General features: G+C 30.5%; 2 protein-coding genes across 2 annotated transcripts; one reads left to right on the top strand and one right to left on the bottom strand.

The window, feature by feature from the left end:
- Positions 1 to 395: 395 nt before the first annotated feature.
- Positions 396 to 3865, bottom strand: LOC122523426 (exostosin-2). Its single transcript, XM_043645156.1, has 10 exons — positions 3189 to 3865; positions 2886 to 3092; positions 2636 to 2819; positions 2390 to 2529; positions 2085 to 2310; positions 1832 to 2012; positions 1570 to 1736; positions 1350 to 1493; positions 954 to 1082; positions 396 to 867 (listed from the first exon to the last, which is right to left on the bottom strand). The coding sequence occupies exons 1-10, from the start codon at positions 3713 to 3715 to the stop codon at positions 646 to 648; spliced, it is 2127 nt and encodes a 708-aa protein (XP_043501091.1). The 5' UTR covers positions 3716 to 3865; the 3' UTR covers positions 396 to 645.
- A 533-nt stretch (positions 3866 to 4398) lies between these two features.
- LOC122523427 (integrator complex subunit 13) lies at positions 4399 to 7344 on the top strand. Its single transcript, XM_043645157.1, has 10 exons — positions 4399 to 4762; positions 4845 to 4919; positions 4988 to 5274; positions 5345 to 5435; positions 5503 to 5710; positions 5775 to 6151; positions 6218 to 6379; positions 6465 to 6796; positions 6886 to 7178; positions 7294 to 7344. Exons 1-9 carry the CDS (start codon positions 4547 to 4549, stop codon positions 7169 to 7171), a joined length of 2034 nt encoding a protein of 677 aa, XP_043501092.1. The 5' UTR covers positions 4399 to 4546; the 3' UTR covers positions 7172 to 7178; positions 7294 to 7344.
- Positions 7345 to 20091: the final 12747 nt, after the last annotated feature.

Raw genomic sequence — 20091 nt, 5'->3', positions numbered from 1 at the left:
ATAATTCATTCTAATTTTGATAAAATTTATGTTTGTTCACTTACAAAGACCGTTTGGCAGAAGCGATTTTTATGTAAATCGTAAAAGATTGTAGAAATACGTATATATTTGTGTTGAAAAAAGAAAATAAAAAAACATGTAGATAAGACAGATATAGACGATACGTTATTGTATGAAATAATAAATGTGGTGTCTCTAATTAATGTGTTGAGTGTTTATTATTGTACATGCACGAATAAGAACTAAAGATTCTGAGGATAAAATATGAATAAATAAATAGTAACAAAATATATGGTCAAAAAAGTGTTGTAAACTTATAAAATACAATCTATAATATATGTCTAATAAATTATGATTAAAGGATTAGATTTTAAAATTATTATCATTATACGATATAAAATTATATACTCTATTATAACGAACTTTTTACAAAAATGTTCTTAATATTTTACAATATAATATGGCAACGTATACATTTATAATGCTACGTTAAAGCTGTCAAATATTTTGTATAAGATAGAAGAATCAGAGTGAGAATCCTTCGAGATCGACGAAATTGATTAATTAATAATTATTTAAGACTGTTTGACAAGATGTGTCATTTTTTCCATAAAAAGACTGTTAAATATAATTAATTACAAGATATTATAAACTTCCAATGTCATTAAATCTTTTCAATTTTTCGGGAAACACATCTTTGAAAAGTACTGGATCAGCACGAAACTCGATGGATTTTAATGGCATAGTTCCATAAATGGATGAAAATTTGTTAATACATTGCGTACGTTCAACCATATGCGTTAAATCTGCTGATAGCATTTCGGTATTTGTACACTCTGGACATCGAAACTTCTTTTTTGGGGTTACCTATAAAAAAATTTATTCAAAAATATTGACCTTAATTATTATTCTTATTTAAAATTACAGTAATGATTAATAATAAATAAAGTTACCTTTATTGGTGCTTTTCCTGTAGTATTAGCGACCAAAAAATTCATTGCTATATCTTCACAGTTCATATGTTCGTCTACCCATTCTTTAATGTCGCCTGGCATAGCAGTTGTGTACATATAATTCCAATACTGCAGTAAATAATTATTATTTTTTTTTAAAAAAGTCAATAATAATTAACATAAGGAATAAGAAATAATTTATACTTATTTGTATGTCTCCTCGAACAGGTAAAGGAAGTAAAGTTTAGGTAAAGGTATTTACGAAAGGACATAAGGTTTAATTGTCGAATATTACTCATGCCTACAAAATTTGATGTAAATAGGTGTGATTATGGAATTGGTTAATCATGGATTAAATTTGTCTATTTTAAAAATGACTAATAATAAGATATATACCTTGTGATGGAAGGCAGCACCAGTTAAAACCATAGAAATACTATTTGTCCATTCGCTCTCATATTTCCAACAATTAGTAATGTTATCCCACATGTGAATACGGGATGGAAATCCAACTATCCTATCTGGAAATTCTCTCCAAACCTAAAAACATCATTGAAATGAATGAACTATTGCTCGATAAATAATTTAACAATTCAATAATAATTATTAATTATACTTCGTAAGCGAATTCTACTTCATCAGCTGTTAACATAATAATATCGTCATCTATAGAAAGTACTGCTTCTGTTTCTATTTCGTCATATGGATAAAATCTGTTCGACAATTTATTTTCTTTAGTTTGAATAACTTTTAATGGTTTAGTTAATTTTGGCCATCTTGAAGCTGTAATATATTAAAATGATCAATATATATATATATATATGCGCAATGATTATTAAACGATTAATATTTATTTGAATGCCACTTCATATACGTACAATGAGGTGGATCTTTTTGTTGATTATTCCAAATAACTAAGACTTTAGATAAACTTGGCACTTTGACAATTTTATTGATTAAAAGAAATAATAATTCTAGCCTGTCGTAAGTTAATATAACAGCTGTGAATCCTCTTGTCTTGGGAGCGGTCAATGGTAAAAAGAGTGGAGAAATTTTATCCTATTCATAAGAATAAAATATAAAATCTTTTACTTTCTGGATTAGAAATATATTACGTCTTTGATAATTTACCTTATAGGGAGGTACGTTCCAATATACATAATTCCTCGCAATATTTGAAAACACGCGATCTGCCAATATCTCTAAAGTCGTATCCGTTATTTTTTGCATCGACTTAAAATATCTTTTATAAAGCCATGTACCTTGCTCTCGTAATTCTACGATTCTTTGTTGAGATATTTTCTTTAATATTGATATTACTTGTAAGACATCTATTTCACGTACAAATATTGCTGCTCTACAAAATTACCACCACGATAATTTGTATATAATTGAACAAATGATAAATATAATATTTGCTATTATAAATATTGAACCTTGTCCAATCAATTGTTCCATAAAATGGCATAACCAGTGAATCTGCAACAATTACTGGTATACAACCAGTTGCCATAGCTTCTAATAAAACACTTTGTCCCAGTCTTGCTCCACGTATTACAAAGCAAAATGTAGCAGTCTAAAAATAGAAAAAGAAAATTAAGAATAGTTAAACATTTGAACTTATTTTATTTATAAATATTACTATTTTATAAAAAAAAGACTGTGTTAAAAGTACTACATACCTGTAATACAGTAGGATATTTATAAACCTCTTTTCCAGAACAGCGTACGGTATTGTTCATGGGATTATATTGTAAACATGGACCGAGTAATAATATTTCTTTGGGAAAAGAACTTTTAAGTTCTATTAAATCTTGTTCGAAAATAGAATTGATATTAATTTGAGAGGACATAAGTAACCATGTTCTAAAAAAGAGAAATACAATGATTAAGCTTTATTCTTTCTAAAGATCTCATAAATATCAATAATACCTTTTTATTTTATTGTTTCTATTAAAATTAGCTAAAAATGGACTATAAACAGGTAAACTGATATCGAATCCAGATCTATAAGTTAATGTTGATAATCCAGCTCCAGCAATCATAGCTTTTCCAACGGATACATCAAGGACTGTATTAAAATCTGGAACGCTTCCTGGTACCATATTGAATATTAAATGATTTTCTCCACCATTCCAACTATTGTCATAAGATAAAAATACTGCAATTATGTATTTGTAAATATGATATATGTTTACAAAATATTATCTTCTTTGAAATTGATGAAATACTTACAAGGGTAATGTTTTCAATGCTTGCGATACTTCTTGCAATTTTAATCTATTCTGATTGAGAGTATCGATGGAGGGAATAAATATACATGCTTCATGGGGATTAGAAGTGTAAAACTTACTTGACACAAGAGCATTTAAAATTTGATAAAATTCTTTAGTCATTTGACTAGTTATCGGTTTATGTAATCCATCCAAATATATTTTAGGTGGGTATACGTATACTAAAGGTTTATTACCTCTACTACCGCAACGATATACATTAAAACAATTAAAATATGTACAAGAAGAATTTGTAATATCAGCTGCCGGAGAATCTGCATTTAAAACTTCAGTAGGTAGCGTATTAATATTGCTTAAAACAATTGCATTGTAAATCGAATTTTGTGGAGTATCACCATATTTAAAAGCATGATATGCTGCTATTAATATAATAATCAATGTAAACAAAAATAATGTTACAATGAATAGATTGTGATAATGATACGGTAAACGTATTGTTTTTAAAGATAATCTCGTTGTTATAACCATCGTATATATTTATCGATTCACTTATGTCAACGAATGCACTTTTCTTATACGTCACATCGTAAAAAAGACTTTAAAACCTTACAATCAGCTGATGATCTCCCAACGAAATACGCCATTTTTATTTTCATCTTAAATATAAATGCACGTATATCTCGGCTTCATATTTAAAAAATACCTAATAAAAGATTAAAAATAGATATTTATCTTTTTTTTGTCGCATCGATTACACCCATAATGATTTGAAGAAAAAATATAGTTGTATGTAACACGTTTATAATGCAGATGACATATTAGTTCGAACTGTTGTTAACCTAAAATTAAAATTTGACATATTTTAATCAAAATCCCTATCGTTTCTCTAACCTGTACTTATGAATTTCGGTATCAATCTTGTTGATGATTCTGCGCGGGAATTCTAACATTATTTTAGAAATTTGATAACGATAGATTAATTCATTTTATTCGATTTTTAAACTATTACTAGAAAATTTATTAGTTTTTTTATTTGAAATTGAAAATATATTAATCTTGCTAGTTCTCGCTAAAGGTGATTTGTTCATAAATAATTAACATACGCGTTAATAATAATTGATCCATATATATGTCCATATTTATATTCATATATACGTAGATATATATTTCAAGTGCATTTATTTAAAAATATAAATTAACATGTACAAAATATATATATAAATATATATACATATATATAATAGATAACTTATGAATAGTAGCACACACAGTAATAGAATCTAACCTATATAGGTTAACATAACAATAAGAGAAACAAATTTGTAATGTTAAGTGTGTATTGAAAAATATTATGGTAGAATGTATCCGGCAAATCATAAAACTATTTTCGTATTAGACCATACACCTTACTTTGGAATATCTTCTGAGTGCCCATTAGAATTTGACTTTTTAAAGAGTCGTGGACAAAATTTAATACCATTAGCTCCTGTTTGTAAATCCTTATGGACTACAAGCGTTGAAGCATCCCTTGAATATTGTCGCATTGTTTGGGACTTATTTCCAACTGGAAAATTGGTTTGTAAATTTTATATGTGTTAATGTCACTAAGAGAGCATAATTTATAAAAAGTGTTGTTAATTTATATTTTTTCTTATAGATCAGATACGTTGTGACTGACCGTGCAGCTTACGTGCTAAACTCATGGAGTCCGCTTCAACAAAATTTAACCCATGTAAGTATTTGTTTAAAATTATTATCTTGTAATACGATTAGGTTTTTCTAAAATTCATTTAAATTTAGATAATGAATGGAACTGCCATTCTTGGTGTACCAACAAAAAATCCAGATCCAGGAGAAGATTACTCGGTGATACATGGCCTGAGAGTAGCTATTGAAACACTCAATGAATGTTCAGAGATTCAACATGAAAAGAGAACTTCTTTGAATGTAAATACTAGTAAGCTTTTGAATAGGGGTCGAGTAATTTGTATAACCAGTGCACGGGATAATAATAATATGAAAAGTTTAGAAAATATATTTTTAAACGAATTAACTCAAGAGAATAAAACCGCTCTAGCTTCTGATCAGTAAGTATTTATTAGAATATTTTCTTTACAATATATATATATAACTAAACCATTTTGATTTTTTTTGCAGTTTGATGCCAATAGACTATTGTCATTTAGTTATATTAAATATTTGTCCTAATAACATCGAATCTCAAGTCACAAGCCAAGGTCCACGAGAGGTATTTATTATTTGTAATCTTGTATTTATGATAAGAGTATTTTTCATTTTCAATTTTTATGCCAAAGGTTTCTCCACTTTTGACAGTAGAGGTGCATTCGATAAAAGCACCTGCATTACATTCAAAGTTATCGCATCTTATTTTATCGCATTATGACTTAGCCAGTACGACTGTAACTGGAATACCAATGAAGGAAGAACAAAATGCCAGCTCTTCTGCAAACTATGACGTTGAAATATATCATGCTTCTGCTGCTCATTCTGCAATCTTAAAAGGTATGTAATTAATTATTAGAATTTATGTAATAATAATATACATATGTATATTTTTTTATTATAGGTAATCCACAAGATTCAGCATTACTAAAAACATTTAGATTTGACAAAGACTCAGAATACGAAACGGTGACTTTAAAATGGTGTACACCTCGAGGCTGTAGCGCATCAGAAATGCAAAATTGCACTGCGATGCACAGGATTACTCCTGTAGATGTAAATAGTAGACCATCTTCTTGCCTAATTAATTTTCTTTTAAATGGTAGATCTGTAATGTTAGAAATGGCAAGAAAAAGCGGTGGTAAAACAATATCTCATTTACTTGCTGCCCATGGTGGTGAAATTTTCATCCATACATTATCTACGGCAAGAAGCGTTCTTGAAGATCCACCTTCTATCAGCGAAGGTTGTGGTGGCCGTGTTACGGATTATAGAATAACTGTAAGTAAAAAAAATATTTTTCTTGAGTTTTCTTTTTCGATATATTCATTTTATTTTATCACATAGGATTTTGGATCTCTTATGAGAAACAATATGTTAGTGCCTTTAAAACGTAGTCCAAATAGTACTTCAGAAGGACCAGTGGAAAGAATGAGACCAAGATTAGAACGTCATACAAAATACTGGCCGATTACAATTTCTAGTACTCTCATATTCAACGTCAAACAGGTAAATAATCATATTATTTTCTATAAAATAGTTGAGTAAATTCTTATTGAAATGTACATATATATATACATATATTACTTTTCAGTTACTCGATACTTTACCAGAAATAATGATAAAAAGTGAAATAACACAGGAAGAGGTTTTACAGTGCAAACAAATAATCTTTAGTGTACTTCAATTTGAAACGAAACATGAAACATTTTCGATGCCAAATATAGGCGGTGGAAGAGTTGGTAAAGGTGGTGCTCGTCGTGAAGAACACTATCGTTTGTTATGGAGTGAGTTGGAAATGTTTCTCAAGCATCATGCAAATAATTCTGCTGCTCATATGGAAGTTTTAAATTGTTTGCTGGAAGTAAAGAGCAAGGACGATAAAGATAAAGTTGAGTTGGATCAAGCTTTACGCGAATTGGATGGGTAAATTATAATTTTTTTCATTATACTTTATTATAGCTTTTCAAAATCTTATAAAAACATTATTAAATTTAATTTGAATTTATGTAAAGTTTTGGAAAGGAAGATGGAACTGCACGAGCAAGTGTGATCAGAGCAACAACAGATTCACCTATGTCACCACCAGCAAGTACATCGATATCCCTTGGAAAACAACTTCACAAAGGGAATCACCATACACCTAAGACTTTGTTAGATATCTGGTTGCAACGAAGTACGCCGAAGGAAAAGAAACCAGATTTTCATGGTCGAATTAATAGTGACGGTTCTAAGGCTAAGTTATATCCTAACTTGAAAGAAAGTGGGAGAGAACCTAGAGAAACAATATTAGAAGGATAAAGTAAAGGTAGGAAACGAATAATTAAATAATAACTAACAATAAGTATCAAGTTAATTATACATTTTATGGTCTTTCGATTATTTTTATTACGAAATAATAAGTGTTTCTATTTGTTTTTTAGTCATCAAATATTACTACTAAAAACAATCCAAACATTTCACGATAAAAACAAGAAAGCATATAATAAACATAAAAATACGCGTTACAAAAATATTCTATATCTAATATAAATCATGTGATTTTTTTTATTTATAATTAACGATAACGCATTTATAAAAATATGAATTCTTTATATAATGTTTATATAATTATTTGAAACGCAAAATCAAATTAAAACTTCAAAAAATTTTCGATGCTTTCTAATGTTCATAATGGTCAATACATAAAAAGGTAACAATTTATCACGTTCAAGTAAACGCACTCGAGAGTATGAAAGAAAATAAAATAAAATAAAGTAAAATTTGAATCGTAAAATAAGTGAAATAAATGGTGATGTATGATATCGATGACTTAACTCTGATATAAATAAACTTAATTTCAAATGGAAAGACAACATGCATGAACTCAGTTCATTGAATTAGAAAGAAAGAAAAAAAGAAAAAAGATACGAAAAAAAGAAAGAAAGAAAAAAGAAAGGATGAAAGGTTGAAAGAAAGAAAAGTGTATCAGTGTAACAACAGAAGGAACGGTAAGGATAGTAACGTTTATCCCGTAACGACCTTGCCGTCCTACACTGGTATTTTATAGCCAACACGTCGTCGTGTCTGGCGGCTGTCTGAGTTAGTACATGAGAGAGACAGAGAAAGAAAAAGAGACGTTGACCTCTTTTGAAAACTATAGGACTTGCGTCTGGTGTATGTATTCTACCTCCCACCACCCTTCAAGATTCGCGCTTGCATCTCCCTAGTTCAGTCCCGCAAATGGAATTCCATTGCTAATCGATGGTAGAAGGGAGGACAGTAAGCAAGCAACCAAGCAAGTAATAGCAACTGCACCAAGCAAGCAAGAACAGCAGGTATACACACACATAATATATATATATATATAGGAGTAATGTAACGGGAGCAAGGGAGGTCAGGGGAAAAGAGAATTGACGGAGACGAAAGTGGAGGACCGTACGTTGTGTGTGGGGTGGCGGGTGGGAGAATACAACGAGAGAGAGAGAGAGAGAGTGAGAGAGAGTATGAGATGAGAGGAAAAGGAAGAGGAGGAGGAGGAGGAAGAGGGTGGTGGTGGTGTGGTGGTGGCGGAAGGAACCATAGAATACAAGTTCGTGACGTAACAGTTCATTCATCCCGAGACAGACGATATCACGGTCAATGGTGTGTACATCGTGCGTACGCATATATGTATATACATTGGACTTGGGCTGGTTGCATTCTTCTCTCTCTTTCTCTTTCTCTCTATGATGTTATATATATATATATTATTAGTGTTTCGTATGAATATGTTTTCTCTCTATCTTTCTATCTCTCTTTCTCTCTTTGAATATTCTCACGTATTTTATGCGATGGATTCGCACGTGCGTGTACCTTCTATGCTATGTGTGTGTATGTGTGTGTGTGAATGTGTGTGCGCGTGGAATATATGTATCGGTCGTGAAATACACAATACACGTGATGCATGTTGTGATTCTTAAGCACTATGCTCTTTGTATGTTGTTTCTTTCTATCTTATTTTTTTTTTATTATATTACCTTCTCATTCGTTTTTTTATGTTTTTCTTCTATTTACTTTTTTCAATATGTTTTAACTTTCTATAATGCTATTAATTTTCATGTATACTGAAATATTATGTAATGTAAATTTGTATTAATATAATTGTGTTACAGTAATCAGAACTTATACTTTTAAGGATATTATAAATTTTTGATATGTGAAACAACATTTTATGGTAATGAAATTAAATAAAACAATAGCGTTATAGAGGGTTAATAAATATTTTTACTATCATTGTCTTACGAATTTTGATTTATCTTAGATTTAACAACAACAAAAAGAAAATAAGAATTAAATACTAATCTTAAATGCATTACGTGGTCAATGAAAATAATCAGAATTAATCTATGATATATTAATATAATTCTAAATTAAACAATATGAATATATCGTAAATATTCACACAGGCATAAAATCTTAAACGATATAAAACAATAAGGAAATAAAATGGTTTAACGATAAGTTAAAGTCATTGTAAATAAAGAAAATGATTATTTCCAGTATTGAAGTATTATTTTTCAAGAAATCGATTCGAAAGTGGTAAACATTGATATATATATATATATATTCTCGTGGCTGAAAGGTTTCTAAGTTTTCCGTAGAAAAAGCTTATCGATAATGTATAAACCTTATCGATTTTCGGTTGCGTACTTTCCACTTCCAAGCTTGCGGAGTGGATATCGATCCGTGCTATAGGAAGTATAGCACCCGTACCTTGGGTATATACATATATATATATATAGATCTGTGCGTGTGTGTGTGGATACGTATATGTGTATACTCTCTACTGGCTGTGCTATAACTCAGTCTCTATAATTCATCGTCTTTCGTTTTCTTCCTGGTCTTTGTACCTTTGTACCTTTGTACCTGCGATATACCTAAACTGTATATATATATATATACTTTGAAACTACCTTTTTACTGTAGTATTACAACCCTCCTATTATAACACGCTTCATTTCTATCGTACTTTTCTAAGAAACTATAAAGTAATAGAAAATTATACGAATATTTACGTTATTTGTTCAGAGATATTTTACAATGTGAGAAATTTAATTAAAAAATAATTTTATTGCAACGCATTGAACGACCTAGACAATTTTATATTAAATTACATGAATTGTTTAAATTGTCAAATATTAAAATTAGAAATTTAATTAACTACTGACGTATTCAGTCAAGAATGTGTTAAATCTGTGTTTTCAAAATACCGTGTTATAGGAGGATTGTAAGTTACGAGTATGTGTTCCCTTCTTCGAATACAACATACATACAAATACATTACGCAATGATTTTTTTAGATTAGTAGAAAACGATAAAAGTTTATCTCGTAGATAGATTCGAGTTTCTTTCAAATTATCTGAAAGGAACTATCTTTGTTATGTCAATTCCTAAAAGGAATGAAGAAAGAAAGAAAGAAAAATTCTAGAAAAGTTTCTTACAAAATTTTCTTCCTCCTTTTCAAAGTTTTTCCTTACAATTTTGTCTTTTATTGTGATATATTCAAAAAAAAAAAAATTCAATCTGCATCAAATAAAATGGGAGAATTGAATAAACATTTCTTCAAAAAAAAGAAAAGAAAGAAATAATACCAGAAATATTTCTAAAAATATCAAACTTTTCGAACTTCGACGTGTCTAATTTAATAATCTATAAACAATTTATAAATGTTCTTCAAATAATGTTGACAAGTCAAAGAGAAAAATGATCAGAGAAATAATTTATAGTTAAAATTAGGGAAATAAGAGAGAAAGGTAGAGGTAAAGGTAAAGAGAAACGGAGAGAAAGAAAAAATGATGGCAGAAAGGGAAAATAATCTCTCAGGGGGATTTTGGACCCCTCGGTTTTCGTCATGCTTCGCATCAAGACTAGCAGACCAAAAAGAGAGAGAGAGAAATATAACATGAGGTAGTGATCGTTAACGTGCAGATGAAGCAGGGATGATGGAGAGTGAGGACAAGAGGGTAGAAAAGAGACTTTGAAAAGCGTCTCTTTTTCTCTCTCTCTCACACACACACACACACAAATACATAAATACACATACACATACGCAACACAGTTGGTGTAGCCAAAAGAGAAGAAAGAGAGATGGCAGCTGCCTTGGGCATACACCGAAACGAAAGCAGAGGTAGCACAGCGCATTGAAAAGGGAACGACAAAGGGACACAGAGCCCTAGCCTGACCCTCCGGGGGTCCCAACCGCTCAGGAAAGCGAATCCTGTGAGCCTTCCTCCTTCTCAATGGAATACGTTAAGGTAGGCGTTGAAAAATTCACCAAAGACGGGATCCTTCTCTCTCTCTCTTTCTCTCTCTTTCTCTCTCTTTTTATCTCATTTTCTTTCTTCTTCGCTAAAGCTAAGCTAAAAAAAATAAAAAGAGAAAGAAAGTGAGAGAGAGAGAAAGAAAGGAATGCTTGTCGATTTCGTTGCTTCGAAAATTTTCACCCCTTTTAACGAGTCGTTTTTCTATGAGATTCCCTGAAAAATTTCGAGAGTTCCTTTGTAATATACGTATTTCACGTTCATCGTAATTCTCTGGGATTTTTCAGTCTCCAGGCTCTACGACCTTTCGGACGATGGATGCCATTTTTGCTTTTTCTCTTTCTCTCTCTCTCTCTCTCTCTCTGCTATTTTTCTTTTCTCTTGAGATTTATTTAATCGAAAGGTTTTTCTCGCGTCTTTTTCTTTTTTATCAATTCAAATAAGAGAATTATATTTCTTCACTCGTCGATTCGTCGATGATTTATTTTTGTTTTTGCTTAACGTTCAATCTCTAATGATTTTTATTATTTTTTTGTTGTTTTTGTTTTTACTTTAAATATCTTACTTGTTCAAATGAAATGATGATATTAATCGAATAATGAAAGCTTTATAAATGGTAATATGATTAGAGCTACTTGAACGTTCAATAGGGAACATCGACATATTCTCTTTTCATTTATCTGTTTCTTTTTTTTATTTTGCCTTTTTTTTTATCTACTTCAATAATTTTAACCGAAAGCCACGCCTCGTTTCTATCGGAAAGATGTAACGATTAAAGTTGTTCACCACCCTTGGTTTTATAACGGTTTAATCTCAACTATCAATTTAGCCGTAATTCCTCACCGATTTTGATGAATAAGCTGAACGAGCTTTCGCAAAATACATCATACCTTACAACAAAAATATGCTAACAAACGATCAAATTCAATCTAAATAAATAAATAACAAAATACTCGAGAAATGGAAACTCTCGGTTTTCTTATTAAATCAAACAACCAACGACACAATATACAAAATACTCAACAGCAAGATATATGCCAACAAAAACGATAAAATACAATTCAGTTTAAATAGAAGAAGAAGACGATACCCCAGAAGAGAGAGAGAGAGAGAACAGAAAAGAAACAATGATATTTGCTAATAAAATAAAGTAAAAAATACAACCCCTAACAATTGTAAAAAAAAGAAATAAGAAAATAAAAAAGGAAAAGAAAAAAGATAGGAAAGGAGGGAAAAGTGATAGAAAGCGAGAGAGACTGAGAGAGAGAGAGAGTTTGAAGTTGTTGGTGGGTGATAGAGAAGTGGAAAGAGGTATCCCTGGAACGGGCATGATTACGTCGTGTAGCACGTATATACTACTACTCACAGCAGCAGTAGCAGCAGCAGTAGCAGCAGCAGCAGCATAAGCAACAGCAAGCAGCCGCTACGTCACCACCTGTTTACAGACAGATATCTATAGCCATACTCTCGTGACCTTGTCTTTTGTATATATCATCCCCACCTCCACCTCAAGCCACCAGCAACAACACCCCAAGCACCCCCTTTCCCCCTCGTTCCTCGTCCTCTTCTTCTCTCATGGCCCTCGCGGGATAACTCTCAGCCACCCCCACTCCATCAACACACATAAACACACACATTTCCTTTTCCTCTCCCTTTTCTTTTGTCACCACAATGTTTCCTTCTCTCTCACTTTCGCTTCTCTACTACTACTACTACTACTACTACTACTACTACTACTACTACTACTACTACTACTATTGCTGCTGTTACTGCTGCTGTTGGTGCCTTGCATCCAACCCTCTCTGTCTTTCTTTTACTCTCTTTTTCTTTCTCTTTCTCTTCCAGTATCATCCTCCCTCTTTCCGTCAGACCCCCCTCGACCCTCCTCAAACTCCCATTGAGGTAACCAGTTATTCCGTCTGTGACGTAACGAGGTGTATCACACGACCTCCTCTGCTTTGTCGTCTATCCTTTTCACTCTTTCATCCTCTCTCTCTCTCTCTCTGTTATACATATCTCTTCGTTTCACTCACTCTTATAGTGAACTCACGGTGTTTGCACGCGTAGTGCAGTCGTCGCTGCATTCCTCCTCCCCCCCCTTCTTCTTCTCTTCATCCTTCCTATTCCAATGCTGTCGTTTCATCTCTCTCTTTCTCTCTCTCTCTCTCTCTCTTTCTCTTTCACACTTAACCTGCTCTAAGCGTTGCACTTTCCTTCTCCTCCTCCTCTTCCTCCTTCTCCTCCTCGCCATTTATCCTTCCCTTCCCCACCTACTCCCTCGCAACCCTTCGATCCCTTTAAATCTACCGGCTCTTTACGTGTTTTTGTATGTGTTTATACATTCTCTTATGCATGTATATGTGTGTCTGGTGTGTATTCACATACTCTCTCTGTCTCTCTCTCTCACTTACATTACTCACAGTTATTCCGTGACGTGATAGAGAAAGAAAGAGAGAGAGAGAGAGAGAATATACTTTAATAGGTCAACACGATGGTTCGAAGGTCATGGTAGACCTTATTGGGTCACTGGAATAGTCGTGATGCACTTCCCATTACTATACTCTTCCTGTCGTATACGTATCTGTATATGTGTGTGTTCATGTATACGTTTCTCTTCCCTCTGTTTATCTGGTTTATGTGCATGCGTATGCGGATGTATGAATGAAGGAAAGTAAAGGTCTTTCTTCCTTTAAGATTGTTTATTTTTGTCTTCAATATGATCCTACATTTGATTAACTTATGTACTGTAATATGAATTTGATTCTTTTTGTTGTCTTGAAAAATTCTTAAGAAATTTAATGGGATTTTCGTTATACTATCGTTAGTTTTTGTGATTTTTCTTTGATCATTGTGGATTTATTCGTACGAAGTTTGTTATTTAATCGCTTACTTACAAAACTTCGTGCTCGATAAATAAATAATTTTTCATTTTTTTCTCTTTTTTTTTTCGGCAAATGATTTCATCGTTGACCTATTCCCAATTATGGGAATTGGTAATACAGTATTATTTCTTTCTTACATATATGGAGAGAAACAAATTTGTTCGAGCAGCGGTTACAATCGTTGCAAGTTTTGTGCAATACTTTCTCTCGGTCAAAGTAACTATGAAAATTTGTCTGGATTACTTTGGTTTTTCCTTTTACAGAACTTCAAGGTTTGCTCAAATAAATAAATTTAAATATTCTTATTAAAAATTGTCTATTATAAATAATTTGAGAATAAAGTTCAATTATATTCGTCTAATGCAAATCATGAAAATTTGTTCTACAAAATAATTTCAATAAAATCATAGAAAAGTTTAATTAGAAACTGATCTCGTAATCACGTTGGATAGTAATTTGTTAAATATCATCTAACCGATTAGTTAACATTATATCGACAAAATAATGCAACAACATTGTTTCTAAAAGTTTGGTTAACGACATTTACATTTATCTTGTAACATTTAGTTAAATACATACCAATGTTAATTAATGATCTTTGGTGTTACACGATTTATGACTTACGTAAATGCATATGCTATGTATACCTAATGTATACGTAATTACTCATCAATTCTAGTAAACGTCCCAGCTATCAGTAGTCTTGTTTATTAACGAGAAAGCTCCTATCTCGGTAGACACTAATACATTTACGTCAGTCGGGTCACGATCCGTTTTAAACGTGCCACTTGTGTAAATCTTACATGATCCGTGTACAGAATGGAGTAAAAGTTCTTTAACTGAAACTTTACGTTTCTATAAATTAATTCATTATTCTATTTTCCAAACATTTTAGCCTAAATACTTTCACAGATTATTAACGATTTATATACAAAACAAAAATTAATTTTGTAATTTTGAAAACTAAACTCAAATTATTTAAGAATTTTTGATTCGCCCTTTAAATGCAAATACTTTTATCCCATTACTCGTGTATTTTTTTTTCCAAATTGTTAATATACATATATTCGTCCTGCGTTTTTATTTTTCAACCTTCTTTTTTTTCATTTTCTCATTTCTTTCGACGTAAACGTACTTACATATATTATGTTGGTAATATAACTTCTTCTTCTTCTTCTTCTTCTTCTTCCCATGTGAAATTTTTTAACCAGGAGAAAGTTAAGATGTTGTCCATGAATGCTTCTCCACTTTCACTTCCTATGAGAATTCGAATATTCTAGCTCAAGCGTGATGATTTTATTAGTCAATTATACATATACGTGGTTGGGTTGAAAAGTTTTGAGCCTGGCGTAGAAATTTTACAATAAACAAAAACTAAGGTAATCAACGTTACTTAGAAATCATTTGAAAGATGGAATTAGGGTAATATAAACAAGGAAAACGAAATTTGTTTCATCTATTTTTATTTACTCTTTAAATAATCGTCCACTACAGCGATATTCACTCTGGTAATTAAGATCCTTTCCATCGTACAATATCCTTCTCTCTCTCTCTCTCTCTCTCTCTCTCGCATTCTCTTTTTTTTTCTTTCTATCTCATATAATCATATATAAGTTTTTCACCAGCAACGTCACCGTTCCAACATTGACCTCGTCACCGTCATCACCGTCATCATGGTCAATTATTATTACAATGAGCCATCGAGGACGACGACGATAGTTACACGTTATACAATCTTTTTCCCTTTTTTTTTTCTTTTTTTTTCGTTTTTTTTTTATCTCTTTTTTTCTTTTCTCTACAACTGAGATTCCATTTTTCAATCCGCCATTTTCCACGTTTACCGTTCCTCTGTGTAACCCCCACCCGGTATTCTCTTATTTGTCAATTAAAGCATATCAACAATTGTGTTGGTTAATTGTAACAGTAGATTGGGTCGGAAAAATTGAAAAATTAATAAAAAAGAAAAGAAGAAGAAAAAAGAAAAAAAAGAAAAAATTATTTTATGATTTATTTGACATCGCAATTATTTATATTATAAAATAAATCATAAAATAAATATTTTTCTTATAGATTCGATCAATTATTATAATCACCTACACGATTGATATTACAGATGGCCGCCTGTGCTTTACAATAATGCACGTTATTCTCGTTGATTGGCTCACAGGACGAAAATAATTATGAAGTTATTTCATTTCGTCTACAGAAGTTTTAATTATCCGAAAAATACTCTACGTACATTTAATTAGAGGCCCCTCAATAATTAATCGATTATTTCAAATAATAATGCGATTTATTTCATTGGCTCGTCGCGTCGTTATTTCTTCTTCTTCTTCTTTTTCTTCTCTTCTTTCTCTATCTCTATCTTTATCTCTCTCTTTCTCTTTCTACTTTTAATCTTGTTTTCTTTATTCTGTTAAGGCCATAAATGTGAAATGTGTGTGTATGAGTGTATACGTGTGAGTATGTGTATTTCTCATTACTATAATTTGCAATTATCCAGCGCTAATAATACGTAAGTAAGTAGTATTTATGTTCTATATAAGTGAAATGTGTTTGTTATTAATGCTTTATTTATATAAATTGTATGTTTGTTTTATTTATTTATTTTTTCTTTTCTTCATCTTCGGAATCCTACGACACGATTGAGGTATAATAATTATACAGATTAAAAGTCTTTCCATTGCAAACTAGTCGGTTTTTCTTGTTGAATGTTTTCTCTCTCTCTCTCTCTTTCTCTCACTTTCATTCTCACTCACATTCTCTCTCTTTCTCTCACTTTCATTCTCACTCACATTCTCTCTCTTTCTCTCTATTTTCTCTCTCTCTCTCTCTCTCTCTTTCTTTCTTTTTCTTTTCATATTTTATCACACGTGGCAGTGTATCTTACGACGTTAAAATTCATGATTTTAAATCAAATGTTTGTTGACAATCTCGTGCACGACTACGATCACGAACAACACAACTTTTTTTTGTTTTTTTTCTTGTCCTCTTTGTTTCGATTATACTACTCGAAATATACAAAATTTTTGGCGTCATCGACGCTAAATAATGGAAGAAGAAACATGGCGGGATAAAGATCCGAATCATTTAACACTTCTTTCAACCGCTGTCGTACTCCTCGTTGATCATTTTTTAGGGGAGGTTTTTTCATTTTCTTCTCCTTTAAAAAAATTAAATTTGTTAATAGTTGTAACAAATTACACGTCACACACACATACACACACACACAGACACACACCGTTTATTAATATATTTATACATATTTTGAGTCTAATTTAAAACATGTTGAAAATGATGACGATGACGATGACGATGATGATGATGATGAAGATGATGATGATGATAATTATGATTATAATGATGATTATGATAATGGTTGATAATAATTTTATAAGAGAAGTTATAAGAGAGAAAAATCTTTTTGATTTTTTAAATAAACTTTTCAATATTAATTTTGTTAAAATGTTTCGTGTAAAAAATCAAACGAGGTAGGATATAAAATATCGGCAGATTTTTTCAAGATGTCAACGATAAAATTAATAATCGGGGACTCAATTTACACGTGTCAATGTAAAAACATTAATGTATACATAAATACATACACATATACATAATTTTAATCGAGCATGTAAAATAGAAAGAGAGAAAATAACGTAAGGATAACGTTTTCAATTTAATTTATTTAATATTTCGTATGTTCGTAGTGGCACGCACATATAATTACGTTCATTTAGTTCAATTACAATGAATAAGAAATTTTATAAAAATAATAATAATAATAAAAATGATCTGTTCGCATGAAAATTATGTTCATGGATAATACAAAAAAAGGATAAGGAGTAATAATAATTAATTTTATGAATTGTAGGTAGTACTTATAGTTTATCCGTTCAATTCGTTCGTCCCGTTCTTCCTGTTCATCCAATTTGTTCTTAAAAAAAAAAAAAGGATTAAGAAATGTTAGAAAATTTTCAAAAACTATTAACGACCGTGGATAATTTGTTTTTGTTTCAATTAAAAAAGGAAAGAAGGAAAAATAGTAGAAGAAAAATCTGATCGAATGAATAGAACAAGATAATAATAATAATAAACTAATTAATCATTTAACGATTGAAAGTGGTTGAAATGAGACATAAATATATCAATCCGTGAGTGGTAATTAAGATAATGAAAACACGTTGATTATATCACCGATACGCTCTATCATAAATAAAAAAGAAAAAATAAGTAGAGTGCGAAAAAAGGGATGGAAATTAAATAATAGAAAAATAAATCCTTTACGAAATCATACTAATTACGAGCAGTCAGTTTGTCACGTTATAGGAGGAAGGGGGGGGAGGTAAATTAAAATCATTTCTTTTTCTCTCGATGTCCCTAAAAAGATGACATACATATATATATGTATATAAACGTTTGTGTATACAGGAGATATCCAAATTTAAATCGAATCTGTATATATGTGATCAAAGTAATTTAATAAATACGGATTTCAACAAAAATTGTTTGCATGCAAAATAAACGGCAAAGAAAAAAGAAGTTTTGTCTTGAATTTATGAACGATTTTTATACGAACGAAACTTTCGTTAAAAAAAGAAAAAAAAAGAAAAATAAAAGATCTGTTATAATTATATAACTTATTCGAATGATTTTGTATATAATAAGAAAACAAAATCCTACTTTAAAGGTTTCTTTAAGGAATAACAAAAATTATTATATCTTTTCTTTTTTTCTTTCATTCTAATCGAATCTTATATTATTTTTTTTTGCGTACGCGATGGCAAAGCAAATCGCAAAAGAAAAATTGTAAGAACGAGAGAACAAGAAAAAAAGATATATATATATATATAGTATAAACAAAAATAAAAAATAGTAGCTAATGAATACAAATATTTTTTTTTATACGTATAGAAAGAAAATAGAAAAAAAATATAATAAAACGTAAATACGTGGAATGTATTAGTGATTACGTGCGAGAGTTCAGAATGCAGAATCATCGAAACTTATTCTTCAACTCTTACACGCGTAAAGAGAAAGTGTAGTGAAAAAAAGAACAACTCACAATATTTATCCGTTACGTTTATAAGATAATAAAAACTATGTTTATCTTCGTAATTTTATAATAATAATAATAATTATTAATAATATTTTTAATAATAGTAATTAATTAATTAATTAATTAATAAAGTAATAATAATTCTTTTTAATCATTATTGTTATCATTATCATCATCATCTTCGGTAAAGATGTATGTGTTTTTGTATGTATATTTTACGTATATGTAACTTATATATACCTGTGTGTATACATACGTATATATATATATATACACACGTAATTCAACGTTTAAATGTATCAATGTATGATACACTTCTTCAACGTTCTTCTAAATAGTCATCAGTATCATTGTAATCGTTTTATTATCATTTTCTTTGCTTCTATTTTTTTAGCTATTATAATTTTATCAATCACTCTTATAATCACTCTTTACATATTCGATTAATTACTAATATTTTCGAATAAAAGTTTATTTTTTTTCCGATCGATCATATATAATATGCTTTTTTTTTGTTTCACGAAAAGATCGTTCATTTTCTTTATTTTTTTTTTTTATATTATTTACTTATATCTATTTCTTCACACACAAATACTTACTTACTTACTTACTTACTTACTAACTTACTTACTTACTTACTTTCTTTCTTTCTTTCTTCTCTCTCTCTCTCTCTCTCACTCTCTCTTTCAACAACGAAATGATCGATAAGGAATAAATTAGGCGCTAAATAAATATAGTGATTATTAATTATTAATTATCGGATTATTTCGACGTTTCGCTGCCGATGACACACATTATACACATCTCTATTTTCTTTTTTTTTTATTTTTATCTTTTACTACGCAACCCCACCGCCATTTTGTTTCTTCTCCTCTTCCTTTATACGCTCGTCCAAAAAACAATCGATTGGTGGCCCCTTTCTTCGAAAAGAAAAAGAGTTATTATTCTTAACAGTGTAAATGTTCATCTCATTGTGACAATTATTATAATCATCATCATCAT

This window comes from Polistes fuscatus, unplaced genomic scaffold (genome assembly GCF_010416935.1).
Source record: "Polistes fuscatus isolate 324 unplaced genomic scaffold, CU_Pfus_HIC Scaffold6, whole genome shotgun sequence".
Classification (NCBI taxonomy): domain Eukaryota; kingdom Metazoa; phylum Arthropoda; class Insecta; order Hymenoptera; family Vespidae; genus Polistes; species Polistes fuscatus.
The sequence above is the reverse complement of the archived record's forward strand: the minus strand, read 5'-3'. Positions and strand labels throughout refer to the sequence as shown.

What these genes read in the sequence shown, in the direction of transcription:
- LOC122523426 (XM_043645156.1), bottom strand. Translation starts at nt 3,715, where the DNA reads ATGGTTATAACAACGAGATTATCTTTAAAAACAATACGTTTACCGTAT. An exon ending in ACAAAAAGATCCACCTCATT is followed by an intron (nt 1,737 to 1,831) that starts GTACGTATATGA and finishes AATATATTACAG; the next exon opens with CTTCAAGATGGCCAAAATTA. An exon ending in AAGTAGAATTCGCTTACGAA is followed by an intron (nt 1,494 to 1,569) that starts GTATAATTAATA and finishes TGATGTTTTTAG; the next exon opens with GTTTGGAGAGAATTTCCAGA.
- LOC122523427 (XM_043645157.1), top strand. Translation starts at nt 4,547, where the DNA reads ATGTATCCGGCAAATCATAAAACTATTTTCGTATTAGACCATACACCT. An exon ending in CAAGCCAAGGTCCACGAGAG is followed by an intron (nt 5,436 to 5,502) that starts GTATTTATTATT and finishes TTTATGCCAAAG; the next exon opens with GTTTCTCCACTTTTGACAGT. An exon ending in TTACGGATTATAGAATAACT is followed by an intron (nt 6,152 to 6,217) that starts GTAAGTAAAAAA and finishes TTTATCACATAG; the next exon opens with GATTTTGGATCTCTTATGAG.